Here is a 24,203-nt window from a genome sequence, read left to right as displayed (position 1 = left end):
AGGGTGTACTTTATTCTCCTCTTCTTTTTTTAGGTTGGGGAAATACATTTTGAATCTTTAGAGAAATGAAAAAATGTTTAGACCTGAACATTGGCTTCAGAAGAGATGCTGGTTTTTGTGCATATCACCACCATGCACTAATTGGAGGAAATTTCTATGCATTTTGGTCTTTGTTTTCCCAAATATATTGTTACTCTGAATAGTCAGTTTTGATTAGTGCATTATTTTGTTCTTTTTTATATAATTCTAGAATATGGTCACATACCTGCATTCCAAAGATGTTTGTGTTTTTGCAGAATAGTAACTCTTAACCACCCCCCCAGAAAAAAACATTAAGAAAAGAAAACATCAAACTTTTCTTTTCCAAGGGGGAAGTTGAGCAAATCGCAATGATGAAACCTAAAGGCCAGACTGAACACGATGAAGGCATGCTTGAATACTTGGAAGACCTAATAGGATCTGCTCGACTAAAAGCTCCTATCCAAGCTCTGTGTCACAGAATAGAGATTTTAAATGAACAGAGAGGAGAAAAGGTGAGTCTCAGAAAGTTGTGTTTGAATTATAATTAAAAAATTTAAAAATTGCAGTGTTTCATTTTTTAATTTTTTTTAGATAAACAGTTAACGACTTGGTTAAAATTTGGCACGCTGCAAGAGTAGAAGTACAGAGAAATCTTGAGTTATCTTCACTGCATCTGTTGTTTCTCTCAATTATAAAAGGAATGGGCAGTCAATATCAGTTGCTCTTCTTTAAACACTTAGAATGCTGTTGGCTTTCAATCTGCAAAGGTTTGAACGCTTGAGTTGGAACACAGGATTTTACCTGCTGAGCACTCTGATTGTATCGGCATGCGTTAAATGCTTTGCAGGGTGAATAGAGAAAGAGGTGACCATTATCTGAATAAAACCAGATAGGGCTGTTTTTTTCTGCCTGATTTCTATTGCTAAATAATAAATAGGAGGGGTAGCAGGGAAACCTCTCATACTAAGAAAAGAAGAGGGAGGCAGAGCATTGGTAAGGTGAGGTACATGCTGTTTGAGGAGGCTTAAAAATACAGAAAATTAGTTATGACTTGAGCTGTGTAGATCTATTGCAGAACTTGCTTTCATAACATTTTATTTATGCATTGAGTTCTAAAAGTACTAAATAATATCAAAGTTCTCTTTACTTGTGTCCTTGGTAAATCCTAATGTGTTGCAGACTTTTTTTAAAGGCTGGGAAGGAAAACAAAAGACCTGTGGTTGCAGGAATTAACTTAAAAGGGGTTAGTCTAAAGGTTGAAATTTAGAAAATAAAATATACAGACTCTCTATACATAGCTCTTCTTTATTTCTCACCTACTCTTTCCTTGCTTTGCCTGAGTTGCTCCTAGCATATGTAGGATCCCTTTTTAGTTTTAAATTATTGTTTGTATTTCCCTAAAAGTACAGTCTTTGCTGCAGAAATGGTGATCTGTTATTTCAGAAAGCTTGCAGTGCTAAATTGCCTTAAAGAGTTGGTTGTGGAAGACCATCTCTCCAGAGGGCACATGTGCTATAAGGGGTCTGGGGTTTTTCTCATGGTGTGTTCTTCTGTAGTACTAGCAGTAAAGTCAGCTCTGATTCTTTGTCTTGTCTAGTTAAATAGAGTTAAAATGGTGGAAAAAGAAAAGGATGCCTTGGAAGCGGACAGGAATAAAGCCATCGAATATCTTTGTTTGGAAAACAAAATGTTTAAAGAAAAGAATTATATCTGTCAATACTATGTGTAAGTACTTCTCTAAAGTTTTGATTTGGCTTTAATGTGGTGGTGTTAAACTCTGCCTCTGTATCTCTAATTAGAAATAATTTGCATTTCTTAACAGCCGTATTAGTCCTTAAAAATTAGTTGAATAGCATGTGGAAAAGAGGCAGCATTTTAATAAAAACCTTTTAAAAATGCCAAAAGAACAACAAAAAAAACCCAAAGCACCGCAACAAAAAAAATGAAGCCAAAAACCTGCTTGCCAGCTTTTTACAAAATAGTCTGGCAAATTAATCTATTGGAGCTTTATACTTAAATGGAGAAAGTGGATCACTGAAAGACTACTTTTTGTCTGAAATGCCTAAGTTGTTAGATTTCCTTGCAGTTTTGTACTAAATTGGCAAGGTTACTCAATAATGGATATTAAGATTTAATACTTTACATAACCACTTTGTTACACTTAAGATTGGAAATATATATTAATTAGGAATGTTAGCTCTATGGAAAAAAATTGAGCCTCTTTTTTTTTGTGGATTGGCTTTTTTCTAGCTATGATCTAAAGAAAAGAGTAAGTGATATGGAAATGCAGAAAGAAAAAATTAACGAAGAAACAAAAGTTGTTAATGAGAAGAGTAGTAAACTTGCAGAAGAAATGAAAAGCAAGAATAAAGCTTTAAAAGAACTTGAGAAGTAAGTACTTTAGGTATTGACTCATAAGGTAAGAGTACTGTGTTTTACATGTTTCTGCATATGTGGTGTTGGAGTTGTTAGGATTTTCAGAAAAAGCTGTGCTGGTTGTATTGCGGAGGGGGGAAATACCTGAGAAAGCAGGGAGCACAGCTGCGTATTTTCAGTAGCTCTTTCACCTAAAACTTAAATTATCTGATGAGCAGAGTCGCTTATAGTCTATCTAAACATTCCCTGGCATGGAATAAATGATCTTTTGCACAAAAAATAAATTTTAAAAAAATCTCATTGGTTTGATTTGGTTCTGCAGGTTGCTTTTGTTGGAGAAATCTAATATTCTCAATTACAGTAGGAAAAGGTCTGATTTTTGATGGATTTTAAAGTCCGTACTTCTTTATTTTGACTATAAAAAATAATTCTGAGGTGGTTGCAGGTTTTTTAGATATGCAACCATAATGCTTAGGTACTTGGATGTTAGGTACATCTCTGGTTTCCTTATGAATCTCTATGCATAAACTGTGTTTCCCTAAAATTGATTTGTCTGGGTGCTGATCTCCAATCCAGCTGCAATATTACCTTTCTCATCCTCTGAGATCATAGTAAGGTGTTTGTGAGAGATAAATATAATCAAAGGGAAAATAAAATTTTTGAAAAGGGGTTTAATATTGCTTTGTTAGTTGATCTTTACCTGATGAAACATTACTTTCCTGGGGAAAATACTCTGAATATAGTTACGTATTGGATGTTGTTTTTCACAAAAGTTTAGTAGTATTAGTTAAATTCTGTATGCTTACTTATTAAGGTCAGGGGATTGATTATTCTTTCTTTTTTTCCCTCTAGGAAATGCAGTAAAATTACAAAGTTCATAGAGGAAAATAAAGAAAAATTTACTCAGTTGGATTTGCAGGATGTTAAAGTAAGGGAAAATCTAAAACATGCCAAAAGCAATGCTAAAAAACTGGAGAAGCAACTTCAAAAAGACACAGAAAAGGTATTGTGAACTGCAACTTGATTTACTTAAAGAAATATAATTGGTTGCTCTAGATGAGAACATCTCTGTGCAGCTGGGATAAAACAGCAAAGGACACCAATTGTACTTTATACAACACAGATTATGAAAAATATGTTTTAAAATTTTTTAATCTGATATTTTATGTCATTTAAATCAGCTAGGGATTTTGTTTGCAAATCACTGACTGAAGTAATGCATTATTCTCCCTTAAACCATTGCTCATTGCACATCTTACTATGGGAGTCTGCAGCCAGCAGTACCAGGCTGTTTTCTGCCTAAAGGCAAAGTCAAAAGCTTTCCTGTTGTTTCTCAGCTCTGTTGGGAGGCCTTACAGCTTGCAAAGCATCTTTCTATTATGTTTCTTGAGACTACAGGAAGGTCACGTGTTCTCACAGTTACTACTACCTTTTCAAAACACTTTTTCCTGTTTCCCCAGTTAATTTAGTTAATTTAATGGATATATTTTACCAAGTTGTTTTTTGCCAGCTGTTACAGATCCTAAATCACTCTTTGGATCAAGAGTGGCCTTCTGAAGGTAGATATTTAAGAATTAAGCCTTATTGTGATTCAGAGGCTTGAGTTCTTATGGATGACGCTATGTTCTTTTACTGCTGTGGCTTGCTTCCCTCTGGATGGGCTCTAGAAGTGAGCAAGCCTTGCAAATAAAATCCAGGCCTCCTGCTAGAGCCATAGTATATCTTATCCTACAAAAACACGTGAGCTTCATTAGGGCTTAACACTTCCTTTGACTTCCACATAATGCTTGAGAGGCAGGGTTTAAAGATGAGGCAAAACTGTTTTGTTTCAGTGGGAGAGGAAGTTAAAAGCCTTTTCCTTGCGTAGGTGAAAGAATTGAAAACTGTACCTTCCCATAATGAAAAAGTTATCAGTGAAGCCACTTCTAAGAAAGAGCTTCTTGAAAAGACAAAAGAGAAAGAAGAATTAAAACTCAAGGAGGTTATGGAGAACCTTAGGGAAGAAACACGAGGACTTCAGAAAGAAAAAGAGGTTTGAACTGTTTTGACTTGTTATACTTACTGTATTAAGTGATGTATAGTTTTTACACTTAGAAACAAAATGATCACAAGATAGTGGTAAAATGCTAATTTATATGACAAATACACTGTTTCATGTGTTAGTTCAATGGGGCCTAACTGGGGAATTAATTTTGAATTTATAATCAGAGTGAAATTGTTCTCATTAAGTTGTTTGCTTTTTATAGTGATCATGTGTCATGAAGTATATCATTCATATATGTATCCTAAATAATTCTACACTTCCATTATTTGAACACACTTCCATTTTCTCCCATCAAAATGTTTAAGCCAATGTGTTGCTTAAATAAATAAACAGATTTTGAAATGGTAAGTTCCAAGCCTTTCCCACAGCTGCAATCTGTCTTTGAATTAATAGACAACTACTACAACACTTGGTTATTGTTGTTGATATTAGCTGTCCAATCACTAAACACCTGGAGGCTGGAAATTAATCCTGTAAATTTGGGGGATTATTTTCTGTACTTGAAAACATGTGTAAGGCTCCTCACAACCTTACGTTTAGAAAATAATACAAAGCTTGTATAGAAATGTTTTAAGATAATTCCCTGATGTTCTTTATAATTATGAAAAATGTCTTATTTTATTTCCATGCAGAATGTGTTAATTTATTAAGATCTAGAAGAACAAGTAGATAACATAACTGTTTTTGGCTGACAGGAGAGCTAGTAAAAGAACATGCCCATTTCCTCTTTTTCTTTCATACAGTGTGATTGATGTAATAAATCCCACAGTTGTCTGGTTTTGGTTGTAACGTTGTCCATTTCTGCAGGGCAAAGAGAAAGAGCTTATGGAGTTTAGTAAAGAAGTGAATGAAGCACGTTCAAAGATGGATGTGGCCCAGTCAGAGCTTGAAATCTATCTCAGCCGTTATAACGCTGCTGTGTCTCGGTTAAATGAGGCAAAGGAGGCTCTGGTGACTACTTCAGAAACCCTTAGGGAAAGGAAAGCTGCTATCAAAGATATATCTATAAAATTACCCCAAGCTGAACAGGAATTAAAGGAGGTGAGACTTAACTTTAATATATAATTTCTTTGAGTTACAACACAATGTTGCAACACACAAACCAAAGTTCCACTCTCTGTTTCAGTAATAATTGCGGTGAAAATAAATGAAAAACTGCCTCCAGTAAAATAACCTTTAAAAACTATATTCTAATACTCAGTTAACCAGTGAAGTAAGTGTTTGATTTCAAACTTATTTTGGGTTAAGGAAATGTTAACATTAAGCACTGAAAATTAAATCCTATCTATCCCTGCAAGGGAATCAGTTTAAATATCATAATGAGACATGGTAAAATAAATAAATAGCTACATTTGTGAGCCACCTTTGAATTTCACTTCTTGCTCCTTTCTCATTCCCCAAAGAAAATAAAATCCCACTACCTTGCCCTAACCCTGATTCATGAATTCATAAGCCTTCATATTTGTATCAGAGTGTACTCAATACTAGCCAAAATGTATCCAAATACTTTTCTTCCGGTAAACGTTTGCTGTTCTACTTCTCAGTGGCTGATTTCATTGCCTACACAGTCATGAATCTAAGACTCCCTGAATACAGTAGTTTTCTTGAGGCTAAGGTAATGTCTTTCTTTTAACCATTAGAAAGAGAACAAGTTTGAGCAGCTGGGAAGAGAAGAAGCAGATGCTAAGAATCTTCTTCGAGATCTGCATCAAAAAGTAGAAGAAGCCAAAAGTTCTCTATCACTAAGTCGCAGTCGGGGAAAAGTGCTTGAGGCTCTGCTTCAGCAGAAGAAATCTGGAAATATTTCTGGAATATATGGAAGACTGGTAAATTTTAAAAGGCTATTATACTTTTAGTCTTAACATAGGAACTGAACAGTCTTTTTCTGTAACTGAATGAAAGGTAGAACTCCTTGCTTCTTCCTGGTGCTATTTTGGAGCAGAGTTGCAAATCTTGTGAACTTGCTATAAATTAAAGAAAGGTTGTTGAGGTTCCACTACTTGGCACTAAGGAAAGGCAATGTCTGTGAGAAGGCTTTGTCTTTTTGGTAGGCTGATCTGTAAGCTAAATCAGTTAGCTGCAGTCTCTGTGGGAACATGGATTCCATAAGCCAAGGATACCAGAAATGTCTTGTAACCTGTCCACGCTTTGGTCCTGCCTGTGCTTCTGTGTCGGGCTACAACTGACAACTCTAGTGGTTTTGATTCCTTTAAACACTAGGAACCACCATGCTGGAGAAGCATAATGGAGTAGTGTTTTCTACCTTCTGGTGCTGCAGAAGGTAGAATCAATTGGTAACCACATGCTTGGTAGAACTGCCATGAAGTTTAAAAAACCATCTTACATCTTGTATGTAACTTAATGTGGAACAGTACGCTCTTTTTTTGCTTCAAAATCCATAAAATTGGTGATCTCTTTGCTGTTTTTTCCTCTTGTTTTACTTGCTTGCATGTCAAATCAAAAAGAGCAATATTGTTGTTTCAGAAGACCAAGGAAAGCTCTGTCATAGCAAAACGTTGTGTTGTCAGTTCTTTCCAAGCAGTGTTGATTTAAAGTTCTGAAAATTTGCGGCTGAGTTCTTCATTCCTTTTTTTACTAGCACTGAACAATACATGCATATCAGTGTAAATGTAAAAGTACTATTCTTGTTTTCTGCGATTTTTCTTTTTTCCCCCACCTGCTCATCCAAGCAGAATTATCTCTGCTTCAGAAAACTGTTTATTTAGTGTGTATATATTTTAAAAAACATGTGTATAGATTTACTTAAAAAGGATATAGTTCAAGCAGCAGCAGACCACTGTCTAGTACAGCTGGCATGTATTTTGTGTCATGCTCTGTTATCACTTGCCACAGAGGAGTGTGAGGTTAATCTGTTCTGGATAACTCGCAGTTGGCTGTGCATGCTGTTTTTATCTGTGGATACACAAGAATTGTTCAAAGATAATGATGAATACCGCTGTACCCGTTTTTTACATCAGTACAGGACAGCACACAGAAGTATATGACTTGCTAGGGCCTACCCATCTGGCCAATGGTAGAACCACCCGCAGAACACATTAAATTGTTTTGTTAGGCCAGACTGCCTCACTAAAGTGCTATCATATAAAATTTAACATTTGTCTACAGAAAATAAATCAGTGGTACCGCTTTGCTCTACCAGAAGCAGCGTTTTTGAAGCTCTAAGTGTATGAATTTCTACTATGGAAACAAGTACATTAGAAATACATAAATATCAGTGTGCAGGAGAAGACAGGTGTGGGATTAGAATTAGCAAAATAATTAAGGTTTCAGTTCTTTCACAGAAAATTGTTTCATAATTTGTTTTCATCTCATTTTACTTTGTATAAAATTTTGTTATTAACTAATACGTTACACCAAGACAAAGCGTAGATGCCAGGCTCATCACTGTACTTCTGCCTCCCCTTGTCAATTATTAGGGAGACTTGGGAGCTATCAGTGAAAAGTATGATGTTGCAATTTCATCGTCTTGCAGTGCCTTAGACAACATTGTTGTTGATACAATTGATACTGCTCAGGAATGTGTGAATTTCTTAAAGGCAAGAGGAATTGGAGCTGCCACATTTATAGCCCTGGACAAGGTAAGTACTAACACTTTGCCAGAAAAAATTGCTGTTTTAACCTCATGGGCACAGTTTTAATACTGTATATGTATGATGTATTACTATGCATGTGTCTATGTATTATGTATTACTAGATTACGCTGTATATGTATTAATACAGGTAAAGCTAAAATAGAAAATGTTTTAGTAGGCTGTTGGTACCTTTAGAATATTCTACTAGCAAATTATATTGTTACACACTTGTAAGAGACTTGTAAGAGACAAGGCTTTTTAGATACCTGTATGTGTACAGCAGATGTTTGGTGTGTCTTTTATATTTTTATATTTGGACTTTTTTTTTTTAAAAAGGCAAAATTAATAATCCAAGGAATGTAGTAACTAAACTACAAAAACTTTGAAAGAGAACAATGAGTTATGAATGAATTTTTAATTATACTGATATTAAGTCGAGATCCCCAAGGAAGGAAGCTTTACTGTTAATTGCAGTATGATTGCATTTGCTTTAAAGCCTTAACATATCTCAGAATAATGAAATACCTCATAATCTATCGCAAAGAATCTCTCATTCGTTTGTTTACTCTTTTGGTGCAGATGGCTGTATGGGAAAAAAAAACTCAAAAAATCCCAACCCCTGAAAATACTCCTCGGTTGTTTGATCTGGTGCAAGTAAAAGACAAGAAGGTTCGTCTGGCTTTTTACTTCGCATTACGTGATACCCTAGTAGCTAACAACTTGGAAGATGCTACCAGAATAGCATTCCAAAAAGATAAAAGATGGAGAGTGGTAACGCTGCAAGGACAAATCATTGAACAGTCAGGTATTTAAGTGCAGACTTAAAATTAGATTTTAAGCATTCTATAAATGCTATCTAAGCACTATTAGCTCGCTAACTTCTTTCCATCTCTCTCACTGTAGGAACTATGACTGGTGGTGGAGGTAAAGTAATGAAGGGCAGAATGGGTTCCTCAGTTGTAGCGGATGTTTCAGAGGAAGAGGTTAGTACATAACCTTAATTAAAAGTGGAGTTTTATCAAAGCTCCTTGTGTTTTGGCTGTTCATACACACATGTGCTCTGTCCTTTTGAATCAGCATGAGTAGGTTCACGATCTGTGATGCAAGATACTTCAACAATGACTTAAAGTTCACAAGGTTAGCATAGGTTATATTGTTCTTAAGTGCATGTGTTCACAGCCTAGCTGTCACATGACTATTATTTAATTTTTAGTCTCATAGTGCAACCTTTGATAGCTTGGAAACTGATTGAAGGTAGGGATGAGAACATGGAAGATACTGATCGTAAAGAACCATTGAGCTGCAGAGAAGTACACACAAACCTCTCTGCAGCAAGAAAAGACAGGTTTGGTCCTTCATTTTATGTCCTTGTAAGATTTGTCAGGGAATGGTAGAGCTTTCCTTCAAATTTGTATTTCAAGAATATTTTGGAATATCAAGATACGGCTTGTTTTTTTCTTCTGAATTCTTTTAGGTTTTAGTTTGTGGTTTTATTTAGTGTGGATGAAACTGTAGCCTGTGTCCTTTTTGCCTAGTATCTGTTGATCAGCCTAACTGAGGTCAAACATCAAAGTGTTAATACGTCTTCAAGAAGACAAGCTCCCTGTGTAACTGTCAAGTAAACCATGGCTCCTGATATCTGTCCCCTCTCTACAGGAGAAGGAACTTTTGCTCTTCAGGAATGAGAGCTATAAGCCAACACAAGAGTTGAATATTTGCTTACCACTAAGCACACTGAAACAGGAATTAGTAATTTTTAGGTGAAAATACTTTCAAATTGGAGAACTTCAAAATCAGACTCAACTTTAATGTTCTCTATCTGATTTGTCTGGTGGAGGAGACAACCATGTCACCACATTTGCTGCAATTGCTGATGTTTCTGCACTTTTTGGTTTTACCACTGAGAGGTTAAAATATATATCTGTTCTTCTCTCATCTGTCCTGTATTTTCACCTAAACCGAAATACTGAAGTACTAAAAAACTGAAGTACTGAAATGTACCCTTATTCCTTCTGCTTCTGAAGGTGAATTGCAAGACTTGATCACTTGGCCAGTTTCAGAGTGCAAAAGCTTTTCTTCCTAACACCCCATTACCACAGAAACCAACAAGCATCATCTTAACTCTAGCTGTTTTTTTGATTTCTGCCTTCACTACTCTGACTTAAAACTAGATTAAGCTTGAAAGGCTTATCTCCTTAAAACAAATCTCCATTACGAGCTATTTTGACAGTTTTCTTCAGCTTGCTTTCTCATATGCATTCTCCTCTTGTTTTTCACTATTAAAATTGATCTTCTCAGCAGTCAGCCTCCATATTCTGTCCTGCTACCGCAAATTTTCAAGTTTTTACTCCACTTTCTTGTACTTTAAGGGATCCATAGACTCTTGAGCAGCACATGAATGAGATCTTGCTTTGTTTTGTAGCGGTGACATTAGGCAAATAATCATATGTCATTTTTGTGTAGGTCAATAAAATGGAATCTCAGCTGCAGAAGGATTCTAAAAGAGTACTACAGTGTGAAGAAGAGAAATTACAACTTGAAGAAACCATAAGAAAACTGGGCAAAGGTGTTCAGGAGATGAGAAATACTTTAGAAAAGTATACAGCGAGTATCAAGGTGAACAAGTTTATTATTGAGGCAATATCTGGCTTCTCCACAAATGTGCAGGGGGATAAATTCTCAGCCTCAGCTTAACATAGTCCTTGTTAGTATCAAGGATCTTTTAGTATCATGTACAGAATTCTAACACAGTTGTGTTTTCTGTAGAATTTATCTGAACACGAAATTCATCTACAAACCCAAGTTAAGGAACTTGAAGCAAATGTAATTGCTGCTGCTCCGGACAAAAACAAGCAGAAGGAACTGGAAAAAATCCTTAGTAATTATAAAAAAGGTACATTTTGTGGAAGGGGATTATAGATAAAAATCGTAGTTGTGTTCTTTTACTAATACAGAAATGAATGGTTACAGCTTTGTTCCTTCAGATTACCAGAGCACTACCATATCTTGGTTTGGAACCTCTTTACTTCTAAGGCTGGGGTAAAGGTGCTTTTAGAAATTAGAAAGTGAAAACCCCTTTTTCACAATTGCTCAGGTTCATGTTTCAGTCAAGCTAAAGTAAACATTAATTTTAGTATTTTTTTGTTTATTTGGTTAGATTGTTATGGCTGTATTACATACAGATTCATAGGGAAAATTAGTTTAATTAGGGGTAAGAATTGTTAATGTGGAGGGTAATGATATTAAAGTCAAGTAGAGGCTTTTGCTGCACTCTAGCTGAACTATTACATGCATCTCTAAAAGGAATACCCAGTATTCTGTTGTGGACACACGGTACTCCGGTTCTTTTTGCAAAAGATACTTACTCTGAGAACTTGAATAACAGTTTCTCTGAAGTAATTGGTAGCTTACTAAAGTAAACTGTGACTGCTTCTTTGTATTTCTTGGTTCGGGAATAACAAGACGGCAGTAAAACATAATTCCCTTCCCCCACAATTCTGCTTTCATAGAGTATGAATGCTTTACTTCCTCAATCACACTAAGTTTGTTATAAACACCTTCTCTAACATTTCTACCAAATAATGGAGAGACACCAACCTGTGTTCTTCTCTGGAGAGATGACCGCCTTTCACACCTCTGCTTTACCCTTCTGTCCCCCAAAGGAAATTAGAAATCTGTAGCAAACTTAGTGTGAGATTTTGTTTGTTTGCTTTGCCCTTAGAATACCAAATGCTAACATTGTTTAATTTTTGAAAACTCTTCAACTTCTTAAGATGGTTTTGTTGAGTTTTAAGTATAAGCTAAATAAGGAAACTTCTCTAACTTGAAGGTAGAGTAGGCTATCTTCTTATTCAGCTTGTGTGGGAACTACACAGTAATACCAGCTACTGAGCAATGGTTAGTGGCCAGTTCTTACAATTTAACCCCTTTGAGCATCTTCCCATTAAATGAATGCAGAGAATGAGCTTGGAATAGCTCTTTACATACAACCTCATGTATACTCTATATACAGTAAGTAATCTGATCAAAATTTTCGGTGGTTTACACCAAAAAAGCTTCGGTGTATGACAATGTCAGAAGGCCGTGGGTGGTATTTTTTTGTCTTGCCACAGTAAAAAAAAAAAAAACCAACCAAACAAACATTTTTCACAGTATGAAGATCACTTCTCAATATAGTAACACAGCAGAGCTTTTTATCACTTAAATCTTGATGCATTGCAGCTATGCAGTGTTCCTAGGGACAACATAATGACCTTAATTTGATTTTGTTTATTGACAGATTATGATTGCGTTTCTGAGAAAGCTGGTAAAATAGAAAAGGAAGTCAAACGATTATTTAACCTCATAATTGAGATCAATAATAATAAACTTAAAGTACAGCAAGACAGACTTGTTAAGATCAACAAAGAAATAGATGAATGTACTTCAACTATTACTAAAGCCCAAGTGGCAATCAAGACTGCAAACAGGTATTGTAGACATCAATGTGCTCAACAGCAAAGCTTTAGCCTGTAATTGTATATTGCTGCGATTTGTGTTTGATACAGTTGGACCTTTCCGTGGGGAATTTGTCAGGCTGGAGGAGATGGTTTTTACCTCTACAGCTAGAGGAAAACTGGAGGGAGATGGTCGTAACCTTTTTCTCTCTCCACTGATTTACCTCAAACTGAGACTGGTTCTTAATTAAGAACCATAATCTTTGTTAGTGTGCTCTACAGGCAAAGGATCAGAGACCTAGAAAGCTTAGTGAAGCCTGACCAAGGAGAGTCACGTCAGCCTCCAAAGAGCTGTGTCTGTTGGCATCGGTGCCTGCAGGACGTTTGCTTGGTTTAAGTAGTCTCTGTAGTTAAAAATCCCTTGATCTTAAAAATTGAATTTTTCATTTAAATGTCTAATACTAAATGTCACTTGTGTCGAGGAGGTAAAGGGAAATAATTTTTTTTGTTTCTAATAGGCAGTTTAAGAGTTATGTTTAATTCTTCTGCTAATATTTGCCTACCAGTAGAATGCAGTATTTCGGGATTGAGATTCAAAATAGCAGTTAATTGCCATGCAGTGGAGCAGTTCAAATCTGAAGGGACTGATTTTATTATAAGGCATGTCAGGAAATACAATGTGATATATTTTTTTATGTTAGCTTAACAATACATAATGAATACTCAGAACAAATGTCAAAACTGTCTCTGAAAGAACAAATGAAGTAACTTAATGAGGCCTGTCTGCTATATGTTTAAGGAAGACAACTTTGTTTTACTTGGATATCTCAGGAGTGTGGGTTCTTGCATAAATAAGCACTTCCTATTTGTTTGTCAATACCTATTGAACAATCTTTGTAAAATAATCTAGAAACACAATCTTACTTATGTCATATTTGCACTCATGGGAGGTATACAAATATCTCTTCCAATCCAGAAACCTGAAAAAATCGGAAGAGTCTCTTCTTCGCACAGAGAAGGAAGTTCAAGAAAATGAGAAAGAAATTAAAGACTTGACAGAACAGCTGACTGCACTAGAAGACAAAGCTGCTGAGGTTATGAAAGACAGCAGGCAAGCTGAAGTGAGTGTCAGGTTCATTTAGCGTATTTTTTCATAGAGGATCCAGTCTGTGAAATAAACTTTAGATAATAGATGTTGTGCCAGAGTTGTCCTAATGGCTGATGTCTGTTAACCTTCATCCTTAGACATTCCAAGCAGGCCTAGCAAGGGGGGTGTGCATTAGCTGGTTTTTTTTTTTAAAAAAAAAAAAAAAAAAAACAAAAAAAACCAAAAAAAACCAAACACCAAACCAAATTCCCCTCCCCCAGTCTTGCCATTTAAGCCTCAGGCTTGACAGTGGTGGTCTAAAGTATCTTTCTTTTTTTTCTCTTAAGTTACTTTACTACTTACCCTCCAAAAATTCACACGGGGATAAATTGGTAAAGAATGTTCGTTTTTGTATCCCACGATATATTGTGTGCATTCATTTAATCGTTAATCAAGGTTGACCTTTTAAATACAGATGCTGGGAGGAAAAAAAAAAGGCTAAAATAGCCCTGGTCCTCAGGTAAAACCAGGACGATGAGTTACATCCTAGTTATATCCTTCTGTTCTTATGGAAATGTTGCTGTATAGCTGCAGAGTGGCATTCCACAATGGTCAGGGAAGGGGAATGGTGCGATTTTTTTTATACTTACCTGGAAAATATATCTTGACCCGATTTTTGAAGCTAAGAAAAAACTTAAACCAAGTTTCCACAAAGGAATTATTGGTTTTAAAACTTACTTAAAAATAGATACACACACACACACACACACCAGTTATGTGGGACTTCAGTTTCCTGTCTAGATTGCTGTACTAGAGAGAGTGAAAACAACCAGGATGGCTGAAATTCTTCCAGATAAAGCTGTTGCTTTGAGACTGCTTTTCTGTAAAACTGCCTTTTAGCTAAAAACATCGACTGTAGGACTCATTTAATCCAGATCTGGAATGAAAATATAAACTGCAGCATTGTCCTGGGTTCTCCTGGGATGTAGTTAATTTCCTTCCCAGTAGCTGGTACAGTACTGTGTTTCAGATTTAGGATGAGAACAATGTTGAAAACACAGGGTGTTACAGTTGTTGCTGAGCAGTGCTTCCACTGTATCAAGGAGTTGTCAGCTTCTCGTGCCCTGCCAGCAAGAAGCCGGGAGGGGGCACAGCTGGGACAGCTGACCCCAACTGGCCATGCGATATGACATCATGCTCAGCTTATAAATTTGGGGGAAACCTGGCTGGGGGCTGCTGCTCAGGGACAGGCTGGGCATCAGTTGGTGGGTGGTGAGTAACTGCATCGTGTATCATTTGCTTAGTATATTCTTTTTTAAATTATTGTTATTATTTCAATTACTAACCTGTCCTTATCTCTACCCACAAGTTCTCTCACTCTTACTCTTCCGATTCTCTGCCCCATCCCACTGGGGGAGAGTGAGTGAGCAGCTGTGTGGGACTCAGTCACTGGCCCAGGTTAAACCACGCCAAGCATATTTTCAGTCATTCTAGAATTCAGCGACCTGGTTAATCTAAATACAAGGATATGTATTTGTTTACATATACATTGTTATATATTTGTATTTAGGATTGTGGAGAATAAGCTCCATGAATAATATAGTGAAAACTATACCTTGAGAAAGCGGTAACATTTTTGTAGGCAGCTGATTAATGCATTCTTTTGGTCATTTCTGTTTAGGAAGCATTGCCAGCAGTTCAGGAGGAGCATCGGAGTTTGCTTGAGGAGATTAAAACCATTCAAGATGATGAACATGTACTTCAAAAGGAAGCTCTTAGTATTAAGCTGAAAATTGAACAAATTAATAATCATATTTCTGCACACCAGTCAAAGATTAAATACTGGCAAAAAGAGGTAGGGAAATTCTTTAGTTCCTAAAACTTGAACTATAAGATCTCAAAAGATTAATATGTTAACATGGAATCCTAGAATCATTAAGGTTGGAAAAGACCTCTAGGATCATCAACAACCACCATGGCTCCTAAACCATGTCCTGAAGTGCCACATCTACATGTTTTTTTGAACACCCCCAGGGATGGTGACTCCACCACCTCTCTGGGCAGCCTGTTCCGATGCCTGACCACTCCTTCAGTAAAGAAATTTTTTCTAATATCCAATCAATCTCCCCTGATGCAGTTTGAGGCCATTTGAGGTCACAGTTAACCTGGGAGAAGAGACCAACACCCACCTCACCAAAAGCTCCTTTCAGGTAGCTGTAGAGAGCAATACAGTCTCCCCTCAGCCTCCTCTTCTCCAGGCTAAACCACCCCAGTTCCCTCAGCTGATCCTCATCACACTTGGTCTCCAGACCCTGCCCCAGCTCCATTGCCCTTCTCTGGACACGCTCCGGCACCTCAATGTCCTTGTCCTGAGGGAGCCAAACCTGAGCCCAGCATTCGAGGTGCGGCCTCACCAGCGCTGAGCGCAGGGGCTCCATGGCTGCCCTGCTCCTGCTGGCCACACTATTGCTGACACAAGCCCAGGTGCTGTTGGCCTTCTTGGCCACCTGGGCACACTGCTGGCTCATGCTCAGCCAGCTGTTGACCAGTACCCCAGGTCCTTCTCCACCAGGCAGCTCTCCAGCCACTCTTGCCCAGGGCTGTAGCGTTGCCTGGGGTTGTTGTGACCCAAACACAGGACCCGGTAATTGGCCTTGTTAAACCTCACACAATTGGCCTTGGCCCATCGATCCAGCCTGTCCAGATCCCTCTGCAGAGCCTTCCCTCCCTCAAGCAGATCAACACTTCTGCCCAATTTGATGTCATCTGCAAGACTGGCCCCAACACTGAGCCCTGGGGAATGCTGCTTGTGACCGGCTGCCAACTGGATTTAGCTCCGATCAACACAACCCTCTGGGCTCAGCCATCCAGCCAGTTTTTTACCCATCGAGGAGTACAGCTGTCTAAGCCATGAGCCGCCAGCTCCTCTAGGAGGGTACTGTGGGAGATGGTGTCCAAGTATCAAAGTGCCAATGACAGTGTCAAAGGCTTTACAAAAATCCAGGTAGACAACATCCACAGCCTTTCCCTCATCCACCAGGTGGGTCACCTGGTCATAGAAGGAGATCAGGTTGGTCGGGCAGGGCCTGCCTTTCATGAACCCATGTTGGCTGGGCCTGATCCCCTGGTTGTCCTGCACTTGCCTGGTGAGCTCATTCAAGGTGAACCGCTCCATAATCTTTGCTGGTACTGAGGTCAGGCTGACTGGCCTGTAGTTCCCTGGATCCTCCTTCTGGCCCTTCTTGTAGGTGGGCTAATCTCCAGTCATCTGGGACCTCCCCTGTCCCACAGACTGCTTGATAAATGATGGAGAGTGTTTTGGCGAGATCCTCCACCAGCTCCCTCAGCACTCTGGGGTGGATCCCATCCCACCCCACAAACTTGAGTGTCCAGGTGGCTCAACAGGTCATAAACTGCTTCCTCCTGGATTATTGGGGGTTTATTTTGCTCTCTGTCCCTGCCTTCCAGCTCAGGGGGCTGAATACCCTGGCGATAACGGTCGGAGACTGTTAAAGACTGAGGTAAAGAAGGCATTTAGTACCTCAGCCTTTTCCTCATTCTCGGTGGCAGTGTTCCCCTCTGCATCCAACAGAGGATGGAGATTCTTTTTAACTAATGTGCAGTTCAAAAGCAGATAATTTGGAATAAAATTCATATTCCACTCACAGTTTATTGATGTTTATGCTATAAAAAACAACTCTAAAAATATGACCTTTCAGTTTTTCACTTTCTGGTTTACATACACGGTAAGGGATGAGTTATGTATTCCATGGTTTAGCTGCTAGCTTTTTAAGTTTGGGTTTTTTTAGTTATGAAAGAATGGTAGGGTAAGTATAACTGACATAACATTATCTATGAGTAATTAAGAGTAATGAGGGAAAAATACATAGGCCTTAAACAGCAACCAAGAGACTCTTTGTGCCTGAGTATCCTCTGTACATATTTAAAAATGTTTAAAAGGATAGGCACCCTCATAGTTGAGAGAAGCAGAGGAGTAAGACACTGATAACTAAAACACAAGCTATGTGTGACCGTATTCAGTGCTGTGTCTACAAAGCTGTTCTTTATAAAATGGCAAGACCTTTTCCTTGAAAGCATTTTACCTACAACTTGTAGTCCATTTGGTACATGAAAGTGCCTCTCCCTAGTTATAGATAACTGAGCCCATAGGAATTCTGCTGGGCCAGGAAGAAACGCTGTTGAACCAGCTCATTGACTAAATTAGAGCCAGTGGGAACAAGGAGTTGCTAACCAGGTGCTACAACACCTAGCTTCTCGGAGTGGGAGCTGCATCTGAGCAGGGCTGCTGGCCAGCCTTCACGCAGGCAAACATGCAGATCTTATTTCTTGCCATCGTGTCCATTTTAACTGCTCTAGTTCCATTGAATGAGCTAGTTCTGAACGTTGTCTGACGTTTGGTGTGTTAATTTCAAAAGTGTCTCCGATCAGCTTCGGGGAAGGGTGTTTAATTCTCCTGGAACCAATTCTGCACGGAATCCTGATTTTTTGGCCCATAGGTTGGTTAGTTGAGTGCAGGGTCCATGAGAGGCAATGCTGGGGGTTGGCGTTGCTTTGGTTTCCCTGGTTTATGGAAACAGCACAAGTTAGGTGTGTGTCCAGGGAGGCTTGTTCAGAGAAAAGGCCAGTTTGGTGCCTGGAGCTCATAAAGGTACATTATCTTTTTAATATGTTTCCTTTCTACTTCATATTTAAATCTGATAGAGGTAGGGATCTAGACTGGCAGGTGATCTGGCAGTGCAGGGTGCCCTTTATACCCTTGTTAATTTGAGGGTAACAACCCAGCAAGTAAAGCTGCTGTCAGAAACTTCTCAATCTTGAACACACAAAGTACTAAGTGTAGAGTTATTGAAGTTCTATGGTATCAGTAGAGGTGATTTCCTTATTATCTGCTACTGCTCTATTACAGAGAAACCTCCTGTATAAGAATGATGTATATAATTTTACAGGATTTTTTATAATCTTATAGGACAAAAGTGTATTTATTGTCCTTTTCACATCTTATTTTTAAAGGGAGTTATGTGAAGAATCTTAGAATGTTCTGAGATTGGAAGATTCAGTATATACTCATACAGAAAATGTTTTAGAAATGTGTTCATGTGATAACTAACGTGACCTTTAAAGACTTCTAGTAACTGGTTTTTAATTTTAGATATCAAAATTATCACTGCACCCCATAGACGACAAGCCACCTGAAGAACTTCCAGTACTAAGTGAAGAAGAGCTTGAGGCTATCAAGAATCCAGATGTTATCACTAATCAGATAGCTCTCCTGGAAGCCCAGTGTCACGAAATGAAACCCAACCTTTCTGCCATTGCAGAATATAAGAAGAAGGTGAGCTTAATTACTGTCGCATAGTAGTAGGATTCATCTTTTTGATTTCACATTGCCTGTTACTGCAGTAGGACAGTACAGCCCTCATCCAAGGTGAGCACTGGGTATACAGCTTTCTTGTTTTCCAGTACTCGAATCTGCACAGAGGTCATGTCGTTGCTTCTGAAGTACACAGGTAACCTCCCACTTGTGCATTTTTCTTCAGGTGACTGCTCAAATAGATCCTGTGCTTGAAACTCAAGCAAAAATGTACTTGATCTAGGTGACAAAAGATCTCATCTCTAGGCATACCAGGGAAAAGTGGTCCTGTTCTTCTTCAGTTCCCTCCTGTAGGAAACTGAAATGGAACCCTGGAGTTTTCCCCTTCCCCGCAGGCTGCGCTGTTGCTAGCGTCCTGAGCACTCGTTAGCTCTTATTTAGCACAGTGAAAGTTGTATCTAGGAGCTTACCTACACCTTTAGATTTACTGCCATAGATGGCAGATGAAGACAACCTCCTCCTGTGACAGTTCGCTTATTTACAGTCAAACAGCCTTGACAATCTAGACAGACAGACAACAGTACTAGGATTTCTTCTCCTCACAATACTCGCTTCAGTAATATCAGACTATTCAGCAGATTATTTTTCTTTTAAACAAGAGTTTTCCAGTATAGAGCGATCAGCAGCACAGAGTTAGAGAGATGAGAAAAAAAGAGGTAGTTTGGTTTTGTTCTTTTGTTTCAGGGATGTGAGCCGTTCTGGGAAAAATTATTTTTTAAATGGTAGGAAGAATGGTTTAAAATCTAAATCAAGGAGTCAGTTTAACTGTACTTTTGGGTTTTTTCTACAGGAAGAGCAATACTTGAAATACGTGGCTGAATTGGATGACATTACCAATGAGAGAGACACCTTCAGACAAGCTTTTGAAGATCTTAGGAAACAAAGGCTGAACGAATTCATGGCAGGATTTAATGTAATAACAAATAAACTGAAGGAGAACTACCAGATGCTTACTTTGGGAGGGGATGCTGAATTAGAACTTGTGGACAGTCTGGATCCCTTCTCTGAGGGAATCATGTTTAGGTTTGTCAAAATACTTTGTATTATCACTCTAATTCTTAATTGTTGTATTCCTTTTTTCAACCTGCTTTTTAAGTAAATTTTTGTTGATCATCAGCTAACCAAGTCCTCCCTCTGAGCAAGTACAGGCAAGATACTGACAGAAGCCACAGCTTTTTGGCATTGGGTAGTGAAAAGATTAATTTCTCCTGGAGACAAAAGTAAAAAAGAGGAGTTACAAAGCTTTGACTTTGCTGAAGTAATTTCTTGGGGTTTCTTAATTTCATTCTGCCTAGGGAATCGTGTCGGTTGCATCCGTAGCTGGAGACTGTTCTCTCATAAATGGTCCTAAGAGAATATTCATTACTGAAGAGTAGAATAGCACTTTTGAAAGAATAATTAAATAGCAGTTCTGAAGTGTTAGAGTTCCTACAGAGCATAGCAGAGTGTTGCAGTAGTTTGAGTTCAGGCAAACACCAGCTGACCACGTAGCTGTGCCTGCACCTAGGGAGTTACTCCTCGGTGAACAGAAATAATCCAGTTCGCTACCTCTCAGCTGTGGGGGACTGCGGGTATCAGGCAGCTTATCCGTGGTTTTAGTCGAGCTTCTTTCTTTGTGTCTTCCAAGAATTCCCTCCTGCCTTGTGACTTGCTATTCACCACAACTTATTTATTTTCATCATGAACAGAAATAAGTTACAAATTCTTAATTTCTTGCAGTGTTCGGCCTCCGAAGAAGAGTTGGAAGAAGATATTTAACTTATCAGGAGGGGAGAAGACTCTCAGTTCACTGGCTCTAGTTTTTGCTCTTCATCATTACAAGCCAACGCCACTTTATTTTATGGATGAGATTGATGCAGCGCTTGACTTCAAAAATGTATCAATTGTAGCGTTTTACATCTATGTAAGTATTTAATGGTAACTACTACGGTATAATTTTTCTAAGATACTTTCTCCTCTGCCTGAAAAGACAAAGTGGTAACACAATTATGACCAGATTTAAAAATCTGGAATGATACTTTCTAATAATTAAGTGGAAACGGCATGAAGCAGATTTCCAGAAAGGCGTTTAGAATGTTGCTTTCTGCTTGTTTTTTTCTCCAAATCCCACTGTATAGTTTCAAAAGCACTGGAGTTTGCCAAAGGTGCTGCATTTCCGTGTGGCCTTGCTGCTACTGCTTTCTCTTTAAAATATAGGTACTTTCCCCAAAATAATCGGCTATAGTCAGCTGAGATACAGTAACTTGCTTAGCTTTTTAGTCATAGAACCATAGAATGCTGTGGGTTGGAAGGTGCCTTTAGAGCCCATCTAGCCCAACCCCCCAGCCGTGAGCAGGGACGTCTTCAACTAGATCAGGCTGCTCAGAGCCCCGTCCAGCCTGGCCTTGGGTGTTTCCAGGGATGGGGCATCAACCACCAAGTACAAGATAAGAGGAAGCTCATGCTGAAGTAAATGGCAGTGCTTCCTGCTGACAGCCAAGCCGGCAGCACGTTGTGCACATACTGATTACGGACAACAGGAGCCCTGAGGTCTCCTCACCTGTGGATTTGCTGGGTGACAGAACTACTTCTAGTGAAGTATTCCTTAGTTCCCAAAATGTGCGTATAGAGATCACAAAAGAACAGAGCTTTTTGAAATACTGTGGGCTAATACAAACAACTTCTGTTTCAGGAGCAAACAAAAAATGCACAATTTATCATCATCTCCCTGCGAAACAACATGTTTGAGATCGCAGACAGATTAATTGGAATTTATAAGACTCACAATACCACGAAGAGTGTGGCAACAAACCCCAAAGTTATTGCATCTAAAGGACTGGCTGAACTCGTCGCTCTTGGGTGTAATACAGATCAAAAATAGAATGGAATACGCTTCCATTCCCACTGCTGCTGTGCACTTTTCTCTAATTTACTTTTGTATTTGAGATCTGTCCTTTTATTTTTATGTTTATATAAGCTTTTTAATAAAACCAGCCTCAATAAATTGTCTTTTTTAATTAAAGTCTATATAGATCTTAATTATATGAACAGAGTTTTTAAAAAAACCTATTTCTCAAATTATATCTAGCTGCTTTTTAATATTCCATGGGTAGGCTTGATGTCAATGCTTGGGTCCTGCATATGATTTTAAGTGCCTGGGTTTTCCTGTATGTATTAAAGTGAGCAAAGTTCTTTTAAAAAGCATCCTCTAACATTTAATTATATGAATAATTTACATGTACATTATAAGGATGTCATATGTAATGCTGCGTGGTCTGGGAATCGGATGTTTGTAGCCATTTTGTAAGGAATCAGTTCAGAAAGCTGCTCTTCAGCGCTTCTCTCCCCTCCCACAGGGCCAGCTCCTCCCTCTCTCAGGCCAGGGCTGTGCTGTTCACTCAGGGTTTATTAACACAGTAATTACCATCTGCTCGCTTCTACCTGCCCCTCACAAAGGGCCGAATTGTTCCCAGGGAAGAGGCAAGGTTATACATGGCTGTACCCTGTGCCTGTTGCTCACCACCTGGCTGTTAGGTCACCATTTCCACCAGCATCTTGTTGGCACTCCGGTGTACAGGTTTTGCTTTGAATACAGCCTTTTTTTTGTACTTTAAGAACTGAAATGGGGGGTTTTACTCCAAAAAACATCTGGCACGCTTGCACTAGTACTGATCCCTGAGCGAGAAGTGCCTCTGCTTGGCAGTGGTACGCTTCCTGGAGAAAAAAAAAAAAGCTCCTTGAGGGCTGTGCTGCTGTTTGGTAAGGCAGCAGCCAGCAGTAGGAAAGCTGACTTAAGACCAACCCTAGGCTGCCTGCTCGGTCTGCTGTGTGCTTAGTCCTTGATTATGTTTCCATCTCGTGCTGTTTTCATACCAAGCACGCTTTACGAAACCTGAGGTAGTTCATCCTGCTTTTGTTGCCTTAGGTCTGAATCCACTTAAATACTGCGTGAGGGACCCAGGGAAAGCCTCCCCCCATCCTGAAAGGCACGATCATCATCACAGAGCTGATCTGGAAAACCAAAGGGGGAGTTATAATTTGGGCATAATCAGGAGGGATTATAATATATAATTTGCTATAAAGAGACTAGCTTTCAATGTAATGTTAAACATTAAGATTATACCAAATTATTGACAAGTAAAAATTAACGTACATGGAATAAGGTGATATGTACGTGCACCACCTAAATTATGGCTTGTCAGGAAGAGCTCTCAGTGTTACATTTGGGCAGTTCTCAGAAACCACAGCTCAGCAAGTCACACGCACAATGCTCCATGAGAAAAACCAGACTGCAAAGCACGTCTCTGCCCCAGCCCCACTCCAGCTGCGAGTGCTGCACAGAGTTTTGCTTTTCCCAGCTCAAGATGAAGCTAGAAAGTCTTGCGGTGTGGCTTTGGGATAAACGTATGGGTGAGATCAGCCACGAACAAGGTACGGTACAAGACAGCAGCCCTTCAAAAGAACAGCAGAGGAATAATAATGACCCAGGCCGAGGAGCAGAAAGGAAAGCTGCAGGATGGGGAACTTCTGAGTGCCCACAAATGAGCTGGGGAAGGTAGGGGGGGGGGGGGACAAAGCATTATCTGCATCTGCAAGAGACACGCCTGAAAGAGCTATGTTCTGATCAGGATGTTCTGGTCAGGCTCTCGGAGGCCACCTCGTTATCTCAGCACCCCGCACTGTTCTCAGGGGGCTGCTCGGGTGCCTGCCAGTAAAAGTTGTTGGGAATTGAAGGCATACCCTGCAAACTGAAGTCTCCCCCCACTGGGTCCCAACATGATCTTTTTCAACCAGACTTCCCCTCTAAAACAAATTTTTTGGTAGAAACTCTAAATTAAATGCATGCAATAAGAAATAGTTTTCTAGCATGAGGTTTCAAAAGAGGATAGTTCAAAAGATGAGAACGAACCCACCATAGGTTTGAGAGCAGAAAACTCTCACACCTCAATTAAAATGCAGTAAAAATTGTGTCATGAACAAAAAGTTTCCATCTCTTACATGAAACTCATCACACAGCACAGGTGATGGAAAAAAGCAGCACTGAAGCAGCTTCTTTCAGCTGTGTGACCCCACAGAGCGCTGAGCAAGAGCAAAAGGAGAAGCTGCTTGCAGCACTGCCCAGAAAATGCCTATGCTGTGCTCCAGCGGTCACCTCACCGGCTCTGTCAAACGCCGGTATTCACCAACCTGCACTCAGAAAAGTCAGTAAAAGAGGCCTGGGGTGCGCCATGCAGAGGGCTGAAACCCGCATCAACCCACCTCCGGACATGCCATT

General features: G+C 39.0%; 1 protein-coding gene across 1 annotated transcript in view; it reads left to right on the top strand.

Annotated features, from left to right (window-relative positions):
- Nucleotides 1-21,955, top strand: part of SMC4 (structural maintenance of chromosomes 4) — a 41,755-nt gene extending 19,800 nt beyond the window's left edge. Inside the window, exons 6-24 of the mRNA XM_075098572.1 lie at nucleotides 369-533; nucleotides 1,619-1,746; nucleotides 2,272-2,412; nucleotides 3,250-3,400; nucleotides 4,265-4,429; nucleotides 5,249-5,482; nucleotides 6,082-6,267; nucleotides 7,879-8,040; nucleotides 8,614-8,839; nucleotides 8,938-9,017; nucleotides 10,498-10,650; nucleotides 10,801-10,927; nucleotides 12,314-12,503; nucleotides 13,447-13,591; nucleotides 15,239-15,412; nucleotides 18,728-18,910; nucleotides 19,740-19,972; nucleotides 20,669-20,852; nucleotides 21,621-21,955. Coding sequence (XP_074954673.1) covers nucleotides 369-533; nucleotides 1,619-1,746; nucleotides 2,272-2,412; nucleotides 3,250-3,400; nucleotides 4,265-4,429; nucleotides 5,249-5,482; nucleotides 6,082-6,267; nucleotides 7,879-8,040; nucleotides 8,614-8,839; nucleotides 8,938-9,017; nucleotides 10,498-10,650; nucleotides 10,801-10,927; nucleotides 12,314-12,503; nucleotides 13,447-13,591; nucleotides 15,239-15,412; nucleotides 18,728-18,910; nucleotides 19,740-19,972; nucleotides 20,669-20,852; nucleotides 21,621-21,809 — 3,216 coding nt within the window. The 3' untranslated portion in view covers nucleotides 21,810-21,955. The remainder of the gene's footprint in view (nucleotides 1-368; nucleotides 534-1,618; nucleotides 1,747-2,271; nucleotides 2,413-3,249; nucleotides 3,401-4,264; nucleotides 4,430-5,248; nucleotides 5,483-6,081; nucleotides 6,268-7,878; nucleotides 8,041-8,613; nucleotides 8,840-8,937; nucleotides 9,018-10,497; nucleotides 10,651-10,800; nucleotides 10,928-12,313; nucleotides 12,504-13,446; nucleotides 13,592-15,238; nucleotides 15,413-18,727; nucleotides 18,911-19,739; nucleotides 19,973-20,668; nucleotides 20,853-21,620) is intronic.
- Nucleotides 21,956-24,203: the final 2,248 nt, after the last annotated feature.

Source organism: Phalacrocorax aristotelis, chromosome 7 (genome assembly GCF_949628215.1).
Source record: "Phalacrocorax aristotelis chromosome 7, bGulAri2.1, whole genome shotgun sequence".
Lineage (NCBI taxonomy): Eukaryota > Metazoa > Chordata > Aves > Suliformes > Phalacrocoracidae > Phalacrocorax > Phalacrocorax aristotelis.
Note: the sequence above shows the minus strand (reverse complement) of the source record. Positions and strands in the feature narration are given on the sequence as shown.